The 16,473-nt window shown below is 44.5% G+C and overlaps 1 protein-coding gene across 1 annotated transcript; it reads right to left on the reverse strand.

Moving 5' to 3' along the window:
• Positions 1-826: 826 nt before the first annotated feature.
• On the reverse strand, positions 827-8,609 carry LOC148508267 (DNA-dependent metalloprotease SPRTN-like). Its single transcript, XM_088444703.1, has 5 exons — positions 8,407-8,609; positions 6,613-6,715; positions 5,197-5,322; positions 2,450-2,633; positions 827-906 (listed from the first exon to the last, which is right to left on the reverse strand). Exons 1-5 carry the CDS (start codon positions 8,607-8,609, stop codon positions 827-829), a joined length of 696 nt encoding a protein of 231 aa, XP_088300829.1.
• Between the last annotated feature and the right edge of the window lie 7,864 nt (positions 8,610-16,473).

A 16,473-nucleotide genomic window follows, 5' to 3' on the forward strand; every position in this document is an offset into this window, starting at 1 on the left:
GGAGCGGCTGGAAAGCCGTGAGGTGAATGGTGGCAGTACGGACTGCTTGGAGAGGCTGGGAAGCCGTGAGGTGAATGGTGGCAGTACGGACTGCTTGGAGCGGCTGGGATGCCGTGAGGTAAATGGAGGCTGTACGGACTGCTTGGAGCGGCTGGGTAGCTTTGAAGTGAAAAGATTACTAGCTGGCCGTAATACTTTTAGGGAGCACAGTGAGGAGGCTCACTTAGAAAATCTAAGGGACTTGTTGCACTGGCAACTAGTGAGAGGAACAGGGAATCCTTTTATAGGATCTACTGGATGCTGATTGGCTGAGAAGGAAGCAAACCATTCCCATTGGTGGTAGTGGAGTCACATGGGCAAATCCAAGATGGCCACGCCCATGGCCCAGAGAACAGCATCTCTTCTGGAAGTCAGCATTGGAGCAGCAGGTGCCGGCGGTGGAGCGAGAGGACAGTGGGACCAGCCGGAGATGACAGGAGCGGGACCTGCACCAGAGGGAGAAGATGCCACTGCACATCGTGGGAGCCGGACACCGCGGATCAGCTCCCGCAAAGGTAAGTGACGGGGTCTGACCCTGGGGTCTCTGAAGTGGGCTGTTACACAGTATATGAGGCCATGTTCCAAATTTTTTCCAGGACCACTTTTGGTTTCCAATACACTTCTGCCTCTAACAATCAATGTCAGCCAGGGTCTCAGGAACACCAGGCACAACCGGGAGGGGCACGGATGGAGATGCCTTGACTCTGCTGGATCCGGTAGTGGGGGCTAAGACCCTGATGCATGACAGGAACAATGGAGGACAGCCACCTGTGTTTTATATGGTAGCTCACTGTCTTGCTCTCTTTGACTGTGAGCAAGAGGCCTCTTCACGAGGTGCATCACGAGTGGTCCTCTGTCTTCTTGTTCCTATAATACACAAGAACTGTATCAATTAGAAACACAGCAAGGTGATCTTCCTATGTTTACTGACTGTTATTTTATTTATTTATTAACAGTTTCTTATATAGCGCAGCATATTCCGTTGCGCTTTTCAATTGGAACATTAATAGAACAAAACTGGGTAATAACAAACAGATATATAGGTAGGAAGGTCCTGCTCGCAAGCTTACAATCTTAAGGGAAGTAGGCATTGATACACAAGGATAGGTGCTATATATTGCATTTTGGTCCAGCCAGAATGCACAGTTTCTTGGTTGGCTGCATGATCCAGTCACACAGGAATATCGACCAAATGTCATGAGGATGTGAGAGAAAGACGATGTGTGAGATTGTGTGTGGACTGTAAAAGGGGATGTAATTAGATATGGAAGCTATGAAGGTTATGTGGGAGGTTCTGTAATCTGATAAGCTTGCCTGAAGAGGTGAGTTTTCAGGGAACGCTTGAAGGATTGGAGACTAGAGGAAAGTCTTATTGTGCGAGGTAGGTTATTCCATAGAGTGGGTGCAGCGCGAAGAAAGTCTTGTAACCGTGAATGGGAGCAAGTAATGCATGGGGATGAGAGACGCAGATCTTGTGCTGAGCGGAGAGGTCGGGTTGGGAGATATTTTGAGATGAGTGAAGAGATGTATGTTGGTGTGGTTTGGTTAATAGCCTTATGTGTAAGTGAAAGTATTTTGTATTGAATACTGTAGAAAACCGGCAACCAATGGAGGGACTGACAGAGCGGGGCAGCAGAAGAAGAACGTTTCGCAAGGAAGATAAGCCTTGCAGCTGCATTCATAATGGATTGTAATGGTGATAGCTACATCATGGGACTTTATCACTGCTCAACACATATAAGGTGATATATAGTATTACAGATTTGTAACGTATAATCATGTATTCAGGCCACTGATGTCTTACTGTTATGTCACGTACACACTGGCCGATATTGTGAACGATATCATTATCGTTCAATCGTTCACTATATCGTCCAGTGTGCATGCAAGATATCATTATTGATGCGGATCGTTAATGATATCTTTCATCGCCTGAACATGCAGGCCAACCTGACGTCAGGTTGTGCATGTTCAGGGATGCTGCCACTGACGTCACTGAACAATATCATTACCGATATTGTTCAGTGTATAGGTTCAATGTCGTTAACGATATTGAGCCCGGCAAACACTTAAAGATATTGCTTATGGAGCGAATCGTTAAGTGTGTATGCTCCTTTAGGGTTTCACACACGAAGGATTTTTTTTATTTATATATTATAATGTGACATCATGCTGTGACAAATGGGTGTATTCTGTCTGCCTCCAAACCGTCACTCACCCAACATCAGTGGTGTGATTTATACAATGTGGCTCCTGTTCTGATTGGGGCCTATGTTCATTATTTGGATTTTCTTCCCCCTGGCAATGTATCAGGATATTGCGGCATACAGTGACACTTAGGTACGTACAGAAAAATTAGGTATAGAGAACTTAGTGGCCTGAGCCTCAGAAGAATCATTGTGTTTCTTACCTTGGCGATGGGGCTCCCTCACTTTGAGAATTTCTCCTCCACACTGCTCTTCATGCACAGACCACCACCTCGCCTTAGTAGATGGAGGACGGCTAGTCATTCTCTTTAGATAGTGTTGGCACCGGTTGCATTGCCACCAGTGTTTTCTCAGCGATTCTTCCACCTCATAATAGTCATGGTAGATCTAATCGAATAGTAGAAATAAAGCATAGAAACCAATATCCAAATTATATATACAAATGGTGACAGCATTTCACTGGTTGATTGCATGAAAAATATCTCTAAAGTCTCCTGTTCTGTTCATAATTGCATACATGATAGGGATAGAAGAATACAGAATAACGTTATCCTGACAATATTTTATTTTGCAGTGTAAAATAAGAATGGGCAAATGAACTACTAATGGGGTACAGATATCTGAGTAATCCCCTCTCAGCCCATGCTGCCCCCATTGCTTAACCCACTGAACACTTCACCCACTCACTGCATCACCCACTGGCGTTTCCTGGTATGTTGCCAACTTCTGCTGACACACAGCACCCAGCTACAGGCAGACTGATGGGCGTGATGGGCTACAGAGATAGCTTCACTAAACACAGGGATAAGCGTTAGGGACCTGTTCCTGATCACTAATAGGCCCATTACACATGTGAAAATTATAGTTTCTACATGTTTTTAGTAACTGGCCCATTCATTAGTAGGGGTCAGATGGTCACCTAGTATTCAGCTGACGTGGAAACTAAAATGTTTTCGGAGTTTGCCTGCAGGAACTTATGCCATCTTCAGACTTTGGGATGGGGATCCACACTAATGATATATGGCTCTAATGTTACTTATAACAGCAATGTAACTGGCTTTAGTAGTGGGATAAATGCTGTGCGGTATGTATCCTTATGGTATAGTGTGTACCAGGCCTAAGGGTATATTATGTACATATGTGTCCTCTTGCATCCTTGCTGATTGCACAGCAAATGTGTTCACACATCGTGCCAAGCTAATTGCGTTTGCACAATGCATTTCTATGGATCGCGGGTGCGAATGCAGCTCGCATGCCCATTCACGGGAGCGCGACTTGTGCTATAGGTGGCTCGATTTACTGCACAAGCGGCAAAGTTGCAAGTGGACATACCTGTATGTGGCTATATAAGCCACAGGAATCCTTCCAATATATTCTATATATATGTAACCTTATGGTAATGTGTGTGCCAGGCCTAAGGGAACATTATATACAGTATGTGCCTAAATAAGCCCAGTAGTCACCAGGAATCGTGCCAATGTCTCACCACATAATACCATACTTAGCTACCCTCCCAGAAGTGTCAGGAGGCTCTCAAATTGCCAGGGAGCCCACCGCACCCCCGGAAGAGTATCCACATCTCTTCATCCCGCCCACTTCCTAGTGAAGTTGGCAGGATAGGGAGATAAATGCCGGGTATCACGGCATAATTGCCAGGGCTCGTGGCTTCGTATGGAGGGGGCGGAGGGTAAATGACGCAAAAACATTTAGTCCTGCCCCTCATCACACTCCCGCAATTCACGGCAATTTGACGTGACGGGGTGGGGCCTTAAGCCGGCCCCACCCCCCTAAGCGGTCACCAGTGTCTGTTCCCCGGACATTTCCCAGGGAGCAGTTAAGTAAAGAAGGTAAGTATGCATATTACAGGCTGGTATGTACACTTATTGTAACGAGTGTTCCATGCCTATGGGAATGCTATGCAGGGCCGGATTAAGGTCTGTGGGGACCCCTGGGCAACAAACATGTGGGGGCCCCTATTACGTGCCCTTTATGCAGTGCACCCAGTAATAGTGCCCCCAGGAGTGTTGCCCCTTATGCAGTGCCCCCTATGCAATGCCTCCTGTAGTTATACCCCCAGTAGTGTTCCCAATAGTAATGTCCCCTGTATAAATACCCCCAGTAGTAATACCCCTGTAGTTGTGCCCCCAGTAGTCATGCCCCCTGTGTGTGCCCAATAGCAATGCCCTCAGTAGTAATACCCCTGTATTTGTGCCCCCTGTGGCAGTGGCACCAGTAGTAATGCCCCCTGTGGTAGTGGCACCAGTAGTAATGCCCCGCCCTGCGTAAAGCCCCCAGTAGTAATACCTCCACCCCAAGTAATGCCCCCAGTAGTAATGTCCCCCCTGAGTAATGCCCCCTGTAGTAATGCCCCCAGTAGTAATGTCCCCCCCGAGTAATGCCCCCTGGAGTAATGCCCCCAGTAGTCCCCCCCGAGTAATGTCCCCCCAGCAGTGGAAAAGCTGCTTGCGCTAAAGAGAAAAAAAAAAAAATCATACTTACCTTAAGCCCCGCTCCCGCTGCCTTCTGATACGCTTGGCTGGGGCTGCTCCTCTGCACTATGGGAGAGACGCACTAGTGAGCTCTAGTCTCCGGCTCTGGCTGCCGCTGCGGGGAGGGAGCCGGGCGCCCGCTGGTTACAATCTCAGCGGACGCCTGGTGTCTCCGTGCGGCACCGGGCTTAGGTATCCGGAGGAAGCGGAACTGGTTCCGTCTCCTCCGGTTCACTTTAACCCCGATGGCTGGGTGTGGGGGTCCTTTAGGTGTGGGTCCCAGGGACGATCGCCCCTGTCGCCCCCCCCTTTAATCCGGCCCTGACGCTATGTATGTGATTATATAAGCCCAGTAGTCACCAGGAATCCTGCCAATGTGTCAGCACATATTACTGGCTGGTATGTCAGCCTCCCTTCTCCTCCCACATAAATTTACCCATAATGACTAACTATATACTTACAGTTATGTTAGCACCAGTCAGGCTGTTTATGCGCTCCATCTCTCTCATAAATTCCTCCCCATGAGAAGATGTGTCCTTTATGTTGGACACATACAGGTATGCATGTATCATTTCATGCAATAGGCTCTGCAATACACAAAATAATGAGCTTGATATAGTAAGAATGACACAGACATTACACATAATTAGTTTGAGACAAACACTGCATTATGCACTATTAAATACTATTTGAGTCTCCCATATCCAAAATACTGGCCCAAAAGTATTTTGGATATTCGATTTTTCCGTGTTTTGGAATATTTGCATAGCATAATGAGATATCTTGGGAATAGGACCCAAGTCTAAACACAGAATGCATTTATGTTTCATATACAGCTTATACACACAGCCTGAAGGTAATTGTATACAGTCTTTGTAATCATTTTCTGGATCAAAAAAAGTTTGTGTACATACACAAAATTAATTTATGTTTCACATACCCATTATACACACAGCCTGAAGATAATTTTATACAATATTTTTAATAATGTTGTTCCTTAAACAATGTTTGTGTATATTGAACCATCAGAAAGTAAAGGTGTCACTATCTCAAAAAAATTACATATTTCAGAATATTCCACATTTCTGAATATTTGGATAAATGAGACTCAACCTGTAATTGAAAACTTTTTTCTGTTAAATTAAATGTTCTATTTTCTGAAAAATGTACCTTCTTCACCCCATAATCTCTATCCAATACTTCATTAGTGCCAATGTTGTTAGTCACTTTGACCCCCTGTACATGGTAAGGTGTGGCAGGCACGGGAGGAGGTGTGAGTGGCATGGGGGGGGGGGGGGGGCAGAAGATCATCTGGTTGATTAATAAGAAAATATATATATTTCCAAGGAGGGAGGGTAATATTCACATCCTAATTTCTATGAAATTATGGGACCCTTAGATGTTTATCCCATCGGAAGACATTTCCTCACCTACCCCAATGCATACAGGACATACCTACCTACTTTTACTTACTCACTTTAAAGGGCAGGGCCAGTTCTCACATCATTAGGCCCCGTCCCCATCACGGCAAAATGCCACGAATTGCGGGTCCATGGGGAGGGGGCAGAGTACAGATTATGCATTTTACTGCATTTTAGCCCCACCTCCTCCCTACAGACCTGCAATTCCTGGCAATTATCTCCCATCCTGCCCACTGCACTAGGATGTGGGTGACCCTTTCAGCGGGACTACCCGAAAAATCGGGAGACTCCCGCACCTTCCGGGAGAGTAGGTAAGTATGATGCAGGGTGCAAGGATAATCCTGATCGAAACTGTTACAAATATTGATGCAGTAATTGCAGTCAGGTGCACAAGCAATCATATCAGCCACACAATCTACTAGCAAAGGGTTAGTGCACAAACACAACCTACAGTACCTCTACTAGACTCCTCCTCGGCCGCTGCTCTAGGATTGGTTTGCTTAACCTAATAAAGCAGTGACTTCCAAACTGCTTTCCATGGCCACAGTATCCGGCAGCTCTGGGGATAAAACATAAATCGCACATGAGTAACATCCATGGTCTGATGCAATTGCATATGAGGAGGTGAAAAATGACAATTTAGAGAAGATGCTTACATTAGCGGGCATATAATACACACCCCACATGTGACCAGCAGCGGCTCACCCTCTTAAATTAGGGCTGCTGCTGCTGCCTATACTCTCTCTGCCTGCACTGCAGCAGGAGAGAGGAAGACAGTAGTCTCAGCTGGCTGGGTTCCACTTCCAGCACCTGTGCAATGGATCTGGCAGGCGCCAGGAGAGATGCATGCACAAAACGTCAGCTTTCAGAGTAGGGCTGCCAAAAAGGGAGATTAATGGCTTCTCACGCTCTCTGCTAATCGCAGCCTGGACTGGCAGTTGCAGGGGGACAAAACACCTCATCCTGGAACTGCCTGTTCTGTGTGTGATTGGCAGGAAGCTCTTCCAATTGGAAACCAGTGCCAGTCACAGTGTAGCCAGTGCAGTCATGCACTGTAACTGGCTCACTGAGGTGGTGGTTTTTGCTGCGGGAGGCTGCAGTAAAATCCGCCACTGGAAGTGACTGACTGAAGCCCAAAGGTGGGAAAAGCAGAAGCACTTGTTTTGGTTCTCCTGAAAATTCTAAATGCAATTTTTTTTTCACAATATGAGAAATGTTGCCATGGGTCCCGGGGCTCCAAGGCCCATTAATAACATAAGTGCAACACACTGACAGCTGGAAACCTTCCTGCATAAGTGCACTGTGTCTCTCCATGCCTCATCCTCACTGTCACAGGCTGGAGGAAAATCTGCTCACCCAGTAGTCACATAGAACCTGCGTTTTATAGCGTGTGAAACTTGTTTATCTTACATGAACTTCCACTGTTATTACAGACTAGTGTATCTGTCTCTACATGTCACTTACATTTATTACTGCGACTAAAGGTAATGCTAAGGCCCATATGTAGGTTAGAGGGCTGCACATACAACACTGCAAGTGTATAAAGATGTCCATCGCTGCATTTATTATTATTATTATTAATAATAACCTTCATTTATAGGGATCCACGTGGTCTGCAGCACCATATAGAGGGCAAAAAATAAGACAGTACATGGTATGACAGCACAATACAGTAAACAGGATACAGTCAGTATCCCAGCGGCTGCGATGCCGGCGCTGATATTACCGATGCCGGAATCCCGATGCCTCTCACATTTCTGTTGCTGGCATCCTGACCGCCGGGATACCGAAGGTAAGTAGCAGGGTAGGGAGAGGGTTAGGATTTGGTTTAGCGGTTAGGGTTAGGCACTAGTGGGAGGGTTAGGGTTAGGCACTGCGGGGGAGGGTTAGGGTGCGGGGAGGGAGAGGTTAGCTTCAGGCACTGCGGGGGGAGGTTAGGGTTAGGCTCCAAAGAGGGAGGGTTAGGGTAGGGAGAGGGGGAGGGTTACCATACGGAACAACAAGTGTTGGTATGCTAGCTCTATCAGGATCCTGATGTCAGGATTCTGACAGCTGGGATCCAGGTATTATCTTATGTATTATGTACAGGGTAATACTTACAATAATAATTACAATAAGGGCAAGCCTATTGTAATATAAATGTCAACATAGTGCCAGGTGCTGCAGACTATATTAATAAACGTTAATAAATAGTGTATTTCTTAGCAGGAATATCTTATGATAAACTGATCTGACAATATCCATACTCACAGTTTCAGCCTAGGGCTCCATGCAACGGGTACATCCGCCAACTTCCCTCCGAAGAAAGCAACATTGAACTCTGTAAAGAGTTCTTGGATGTTGGGTTTGGGATCAATCAACTCCCAAGCCTCATCCACTATTGATAATGATTCACTAAAATCGCCAACAATCTCAGTGTAGTCTTGCACAGACAGTTCATCATTGGCCTCCATCTTCCTCCTATGCCTAGAACTGATGGCTCAGTAACTGTAAGGTGCTTTGCATATAAGCCACAGTGTACGGGTCACAATGGCTGGGTTTATGATGCTTGTGCGGGTCACAATGGCTGGCTGCATGATGCTTGGTACTAATGTCTATCCATCCATCCATCCATTTATCTATCCAGGTAGTACATCATTCCACAAGTAGATTCAAACGCACAATAGTGTTTATTTAAGCATAATTACCAAGAATAGTAGCAACATTTCAGGCAAAATAAATGAAAAATGATATGATAACCTCTGACTGTGCTCTGACCTCTGACTATCATCTAATTCATATAACAGTAAATATCAAATAATAAATAAAAATGTGTAAACATATGGATGCCAGTATTTTCATAATAATTATGGCAGTTCTCAGTTTTTGTAGGTAGATGTTCAAAAGTTCATCTGTAGCATAATAGGAAACCTGTCCCTGTACGTGGTTTTTTTAAAACAAAAATTATAATATCCTCAAGATTATGATCAATATTTAGGTAACTCGTCGTACCGTACTCACTCTGTTGAGCAGAGATAAATTCCCATAAAGGTATCTTTATACAGGAATCTATAATCCAACTATGACCCGTATTCAATTAGAGGCGAAAAGTCGGAAAGTCTTCGCCTATCTGACTTTTCGCCTCATTCGCCTGTTCCAGAGGTGAATTCATTCCCCGCTTTTCGCCTAATTCAATTGCAAAACAGGCGAAAATGGAAATAAGCGAATTGCGGAACAGGCGAAAAGTACTGAAAGAATTGGGGAAATCAGTCTGTACCCCAGAAAATGATACATTAACATAGGGAATCAATATAGATATGCAATAAATTACTAATAGCCTTAATAAGACTATTTTGGGTACTTAAGTTGTGTAAATTACTTACTATTAGCGTCCTTGTTAAAGTGTTGAAGAATGGCATAAAGCAGTATTTTTTGGTGAAAATAAGTAGTCCCATCAAATTTGGGATACTTGAAAATGGGTGCTAGTGTGTTTTTATGTCTTTAAGTTTTTAAAACATGAAAAATCTACCTGCTGCATGCACCTGCAATCCCGAAAACACCTGACCCATCCTTGCAGCCCCATAAGAAGCCTATTTCATTAGTTTTTATGGTTTTCCCCCACTCTTTACATTTTCACCCAAAAAATTACATGTCTTTTTTGGGGTGCTCTTAGGCATTTTTTTGCAGATTTGTCCTTTAGGGGGCTGTCCCAAGGGTTCTGAGACGTTTCCCCATGTTTGCACCCCAAAATAAAGATTTTGTACTTCTTTTCACCTGCTATTCATTGGAGAAACTTTTTTGCCAATTTCAATGCATCGAGTTTCCACTTTGGCAAAATCATCATGGAATTAAATTAGGCAAAGAGTTTTTATGCAATATTTTTGGCAAAAAACAGGTGAAAAAGGGTTATCGCCTCTAATTGAATACGGCCCTATATGTGTCTGGAGAGGAAATAAGGGCACCCGTGTGGCAAATGAATAAATAAAATGGGCGTACCCTACTCACAATGAGTCATGAAGAAACGTGTACATAGAGGTTTCTTTTGAATTTCAGAACCTCTTTCTGTCTTTTCCTGGTTACTCTCTTTCCCTTGTACTTCGTGAGACATCAGGGGTTATGTGGATTTAAGTGAATGAAGGACTTCATCAGGAGTAGGCAAATGATATGCAATATTTATTTAAACCATATAATCATAAAATCACAATAAACATAGCACTGCACATAGGTGAAACAAGAAAAGATGGAAAAATATGACCTGGGATGGGAGGAAAAAGTCCGAACTGTCCCACAGCAGATAATAGGTCTCCTGTTACCACCATGTGCCTTATGATACATACACACGGATTGATCAGACAGAGATAACAATATCACTGTCTGATCGTCTTGCGCCCTCCTGGTGTGCTGGACGATCGATATTGCTCATCAAGCACACCACCAACTCATCAACAACTATAGTGACCCGCGATCAATGATATATAGTAACCTGGTCGATATCGACCAGGTTGGCCTACATGCACGGGAGATGGACGGTATCGCTATCGTCAATGCGTGCCCGCACATTGCAGGTCGTTGGCCACCGAAAAATGCACATTATGAACGATAACTATATCATCAATATCGTTATTGTTCATATCGTGCATTTAAATCGCTCTGTGTGTTCCACCAACACGTTTAGGCGTCCTGTATTTGTCAAGGTGTATCTCTCAGGGGCAAGGATCTGACTTGTATACCTACAGACCACTAGTTCCTCCAATAAGGGGGCGGGGTCATATATATACATATATATATACGTATTTATACTCTCTCCGATATATACCTTTGGTTTCTGTCTCTAATAAGGGATATAGATGGCTCAAAATTTGATATCAGCCGATTATATGATAAAAACGTGCCATGCATTCCATGCTGTGTTACACATGGTCCTTCCGCCGGATCTTTGATATTGAATACGGGGTAAAGCGGGCGCGCGCCCGATACTTTATCCATGGAAAATTTCCAATGTGGACCGAAAAATCCAGTACGGACTTTTCGCTCCCATATTGAATACCCCTGTTAGTGTTGAAGAGATGCTGAAATGTAAAGTCTTGATTTCAAACATAATATGAATACAAATTTTTATAATTCATCCTATTAACTGTGGGCCTGACTCATAGGTGCATATAATGTTGATTCCGCACACAAGCGGACAATGTTTTAAGTCTGTGAATGTGTCTGAGTCACACTGATCATGCATCCCAATGGTTACCGCCAGGAAAAGCAGAACAAACAATTAGATTTACATATTATTATTAGCCTTTATTTACAAGGCACCACATGTGGTCAGCAGCGCCGTATAGAGGGCAAAAAATAAGACAGTACATGGTATGACAGCATAATACAGTAAACAAATAACACTACAACTACTACTGATAGGTAACAGGGTGGAAGGAAAATATTCAGCGCAAGCTTGTACCTGTGTCCAGTTATTAAATACAGCAAACTCGGGCCTTATTCAGAGCCGGACGCTATTTGCGCTCGCTCGTTCAGAAAAAGGGGCCGGATATTTAAATAGAGCGCTCGCTCTTTGCGGTCTGTTGACGCCTCTATGTCTGAACGAGCGAACGAAACATGCGCTCGCTATTTTTTATAAAACGCCCCCTGGCCGCTCGCATCTTACGTCATCTCCGCTATTTATTAGATTAATCAAGTACATCGAAAGGCGTATGAACTGCTCGCAGTGCTTGTGGTAGGATTTTCCTACCGCAACCATGCGAGCAGTTCAGGCTAAAAGACAACCAAGTGACGTGGTCAATGATGCTGCTTTGTTAATTATGCACACCCTTAAAACGCCCGTTTTGACCGTTTGGAACGCCTGCGTTCGGATCTCCACTCCCCGTTTCCAAGCACCTTCCCCTGTTACCACCCACAAACGCCTCTTTCTGTCACTCAAATTAGCAGGCATTCGCTATTTTGCGAGCACACAATTTCCGACCGCAATGACTGGTTCGCGCATGCGTATTACAACCCATACGCATGCGCAGTTGTGCGAACATCGCTCGGAGGCCCTCAGACATTACTCCTGATTGAAAGCACGTGTGTATGGTCACTGGGAACTATAGGTCCCATCCCTATCAGAGTATTACTAAGTCCCAGTGGGGCCCCAGACAAGATACTGGTTTGGGCCCCCTCCACCTTTCCTTGGTATGACAATAAAATATACATAAAAAAACAGGTTAGAGTAATCCAGGCCTCTCAGTGTACAATGGGCCCTAGGCAGGAACGTAGGGATGATCCAGCTCTGATCTCTATACCCATTTATATATTTTTTTAGTGTAAAATGATAGTAAATTTCTGGCGCCAACCAGTAAGCGCAATGACACTTTTGAACAATTATGAACAACATAATATTAACTACAGTATTCAGTGTTGTGTATAAATTAGCCATTGTATTCTCCAGCGCAGCATGTAGGTTCTCTGTGTGTCAGGAGAGCTGCATAACTGCCCGATGTGCATCGATAGTACCAATGTTTACTCTGTTGTACGTCGTCGGAATAGGAGAAGGCAGCAGTCTCTATGCTGGGCTAAGCTTTGGAAGGCAGCATATTATAGCAACTGCGATCCATGAGAGAATGCAACTTTGATTGCATTACCGTCTGTCTCTGAATCATGCCCTATATTCAGGGCCGGCCTGACCGTTCCCCCAGGTACGCGGCGTTGTAGCGCGCCAGTCAGAGGAGGGCGCCGCAGCAGTCACATACAGTGAGTCACTGTTACTCACTTTGTCCCCCAGGCGCCCTCACCGGACACTGATAGACTCCTCTGACAAGAGGACAGCTGTTCTGCTATTCAGAGGCTTTGCACTCTTAGCTCCTCCTCCCGGGAGACTGCTCTGACTGGGAGCCTCTGGCAGCCCTGAGCACACAGCTTCTGGTTTTGTCACTTCCGGTTCACAGCGGGGGAGATGGGAGAGAGCATGGCTAAGGCTGCAGCTGGGACAGGGGCGGCCATGGTGATGGAGGAACGTTACTTCAATGCCCTTACTTAGGTGAATGGCCTCCCCAGCCCTCTGCCGATGCCAGGGAATAGGGGGAGGGAGAAGGAGAAGGGGAAGCCTATGGTGATGAGGAGGAGCTGGAGCTGCACTGTCACAGAGATGGGAACGTATGTGCCTCTGCTGCCTGTAAACATGCATGCTGTCCTGTTGTCAACCTCTTTGTGCAGCACCAAGCTCAGAAATGTCTATGTTTGTTGGTGCCATAAGTGTGCCTGTTACTCCCTAACTCAGCTACCCATTTTTTCTACTCACTACATTGTAAAATATTTTGAATCTAGTTTATTTTAAATGCTTTATATCTTTTTGATTTCTCTATTTTCTACACCACCCACCCCATTTATCTGCTACACCACCCCCATTCTATCTCTCTGCCTCTTTCCTCACCCCCCTGTAATTTTGCTCTCTCTCTTCTACCCTAATGTTCTTGCTGTCTCTCTTCCCCATCCCATTCCTTTATCTTTTTTGGATGTGCGCAACAGTACCGCTGCGGGCGGCAAATATAATAATCGCTTACCTAAAAAATTGGGCTAGGGCTGGCCCTGCCTATATTAATAAATGTTAATAAATTAAATAATGTATTTCTTATCAGGAATATTTTATCATAAACTGATCTAGCTTCAGCCTAGGGCTCCACGCAATGGATACATACACCAAATTCCCTCTTAAGAAAGCAGAATTGAACTCCATCATTGAGTTCCTGGATGTCGGGGTTGGCATCTATAATCTCCCAAGCCTCATGCACTGTGGTATGTTCCTCATTGCGCTCCCCTGTCCCCATTCTACGTTCTGGATCCTGGTCCCCAAGTAATTTACTTACCTAAGAAAGGCCTCCTTCTTCCTGCTCATGTCATGGCTCTCTCTATGGTATCTGCCTGTGTGCACTGCTTCTGCATGTGTTTCGGTTTTTATCAGCAGTGTGGTCATTTGTTAAATAATACATTGCAAAGCGATTTGTGAGTTAGCACTTTATAATCAGCAGCAATCACACAATAACATGATATATATTTCCAAGCAGTGAAGCAACACAATCAAAGCCTTTAAAAAACTAGTTTTTCATGTGTTTTTATTTATGAACCAATTAATAACTTTTCATTTAAGCCAGAGGTTCCCAAATTCCATCATTACAGTCCAGGTTTTAAGGATATCCATGCTTGAGTTCAGATGGTTAAATCAAATTGACTGAGGTACTAATTAAGTGTGCTGTGCTCAAGCATGGATATCCTTAAAACGTGGACTGTAATGGTAGAGGGCCTGATTCAGACCCGCTCGCAAGCGGGTCGATGTTGGCCCAGTGCGCATGCGCTCTATGGAGCCGGCTCCGTCGTGCGCATGCGCGAGACCCGGATAGCGACCAAGCCGTCGCTCTGGGTCTCGCTACAAAGGGGGCGTGCTATCGATGGTGAGTGACAGCACGCCCTCTTTGGTGGGCGTGCCGGGGGCGTGGCTGGCCAGACAGGCGTTTACAAGTGATGTCAGTGGGAGTGCTCTCGGCTCTGATAGAGCCGAAAGCACTCCAGGGCTTGCGGCAGACGAGACCCTACCACAAGGGTCTCGTCGCAAGCCCGATGGCCGCGATGGTCTTGCGACCATCTTTTTGGCCGCTCGCTATAGCTGTGGGTAGTCAGGAGGCCGCTCAAAAAAAACAGAGGGTCGGCCCTGATTCAGAGCGAGCGCTTTGTCAGAGTGTCCGGCTCTGAATCAGGGCCACAGTTTGGTAACCTCTGATCTAAGCAATAAGTGATAACACAGAATATTAATCATTATCAAATAACAGTACAGATTGAGTCTCCCATATCCGAAATGCTCGGGACTTTTTTGGTTTTCGGAATACCTGGGGGGGATCCGCGGTTGCTGTTGGAGTCTGTCGGGAGTCACGGTAGGACCTTCGTGTTCTGCGCGGGGGTCTGGCGGGTGTTACAGCTGGGGGGGGTCTGGGGGATGTCGCATGGGGGGTCCTACAAGTGTTGTAGGGGGGTTGGCGTGTGGACCCACGCTGCTAGTCATTTGCCGTTGACACTAGTGACTTCATGACATCACGGATGCCCCGAAATATTCAGTTTTTTTAGAATATTTTCGTTTTTAGAATATTTCGGTTTTTAGAATATACGGATATGAGAGACTCAACCTGTACATTATTACATTTAGCTGTTGATTCTGTGTGAAGTGCTCAGATGTAAGAAAACCTCTAAAATGCATTAAAAACGGAACAGTTGTAGCTGAGATGTTTCCAGGAAGTTACTGTTGCTTTAAATCAGCATTTATATCATTCACAGTTATAACATAGCAAATAATATACATCTTTATCTTCTTGTAAGAACTTACTATTACAGCCAGGGCATTGAATATTTTGTACTCATTGGATCTGACTAAAATGTATAACTACAATCTTGTTAACTTTGAACCCCTCCCTCCTATAATACAGAGATGTGTAAAAGAAAGTGTAAGAGTTAAACATTGATAAGCAGGAGATACTGGATGTATTAATGCATTAGACACCTGCCCAATGCTTCTGCCTTTTATTGCAGCACCATATTACTGACCTATGTAACAACAGAAAACATCACACATATTGCTGCGTCCTTCTGTGCACCACTCTATGCCTTGCACTTCATCAGGATAGTGATTAATATTATTTTTGTTGAGTAAACTAAGAAAATATTAACTAGAATAAGGGGGGTATTCAATTAGGCTGCATTTTCGCCTATTTCAATTATCCCCGTATTCAATTTCAAAGACTTTTTGCAGGTTCGAAAAGTCTTTGAAAAAAAACGGAGATAACTTTTCACCATGTTTCCATGGCGTAAAAAAGTGCAGAATTGGGGTTTAGGGGTGCAGGTTTAAAAAAAAATAGCCTGCACCCCTTTGAATGACATTTAAAAATAATAAGTAAAAAAAAAAAATAGGGACACCCAAAAAAAATGAATTAAAAATTTGGGGTAAAAAAAAAAAGGGAAAACAGTGTTTAAAAATAGGGAAATAGGTTCAGGGGTATTCTGTAATAGGAATAGGCTACTAGCAGCAGGTGCATTATTGCAGAATTTAAAAAAATGACTATAGGGACTTAAAAATATGCTAGTACCCATTTTCATATACCCCAAATTTGATGGGACCACTAAAAAAAACTAAAACCTAAATGCTCCTCTGCATCACTTCTTCAATGTTGGGAAAAAAACACCTTCCACGACTATTTAAAACCCCGGCTTTCTTCTGCAGGCAAAAACAGGGGGTACCCATAGTGATACCCCATGTCTGGACATCTTTAGGGGGGTCCTACAATTATTTCCCAAAAATTCCCGTTTTTTTTC

This window comes from Taudactylus pleione, unplaced genomic scaffold, assembly GCF_031769625.1.
Source record: "Taudactylus pleione unplaced genomic scaffold, aTauple2 ptg000372l, whole genome shotgun sequence".
Lineage (NCBI taxonomy): Eukaryota > Metazoa > Chordata > Amphibia > Anura > Myobatrachidae > Taudactylus > Taudactylus pleione.

Excerpts from the sequence above, each read along its gene's own strand:
- LOC148508267 (XM_088444703.1), bottom strand. The coding sequence starts at position 8,609 with ATGGAGGCCAATGATGAACTGTCTGTGCAAGACTACACTGAGATTGTT. Across the intron at positions 6,716-8,406 it reads TGGAGCCCTAGGCTGAAACT|AGCTGCCGGATACTGTGGCC; the intron begins GTGAGTATGGAT and ends TTTTATCCCCAG. Across the intron at positions 2,634-5,196 it reads TGACTGGTGCTAACATAACT|ATCTACCATGACTATTATGA; the intron begins GTAAGTATATAG and ends CTATTCGATTAG.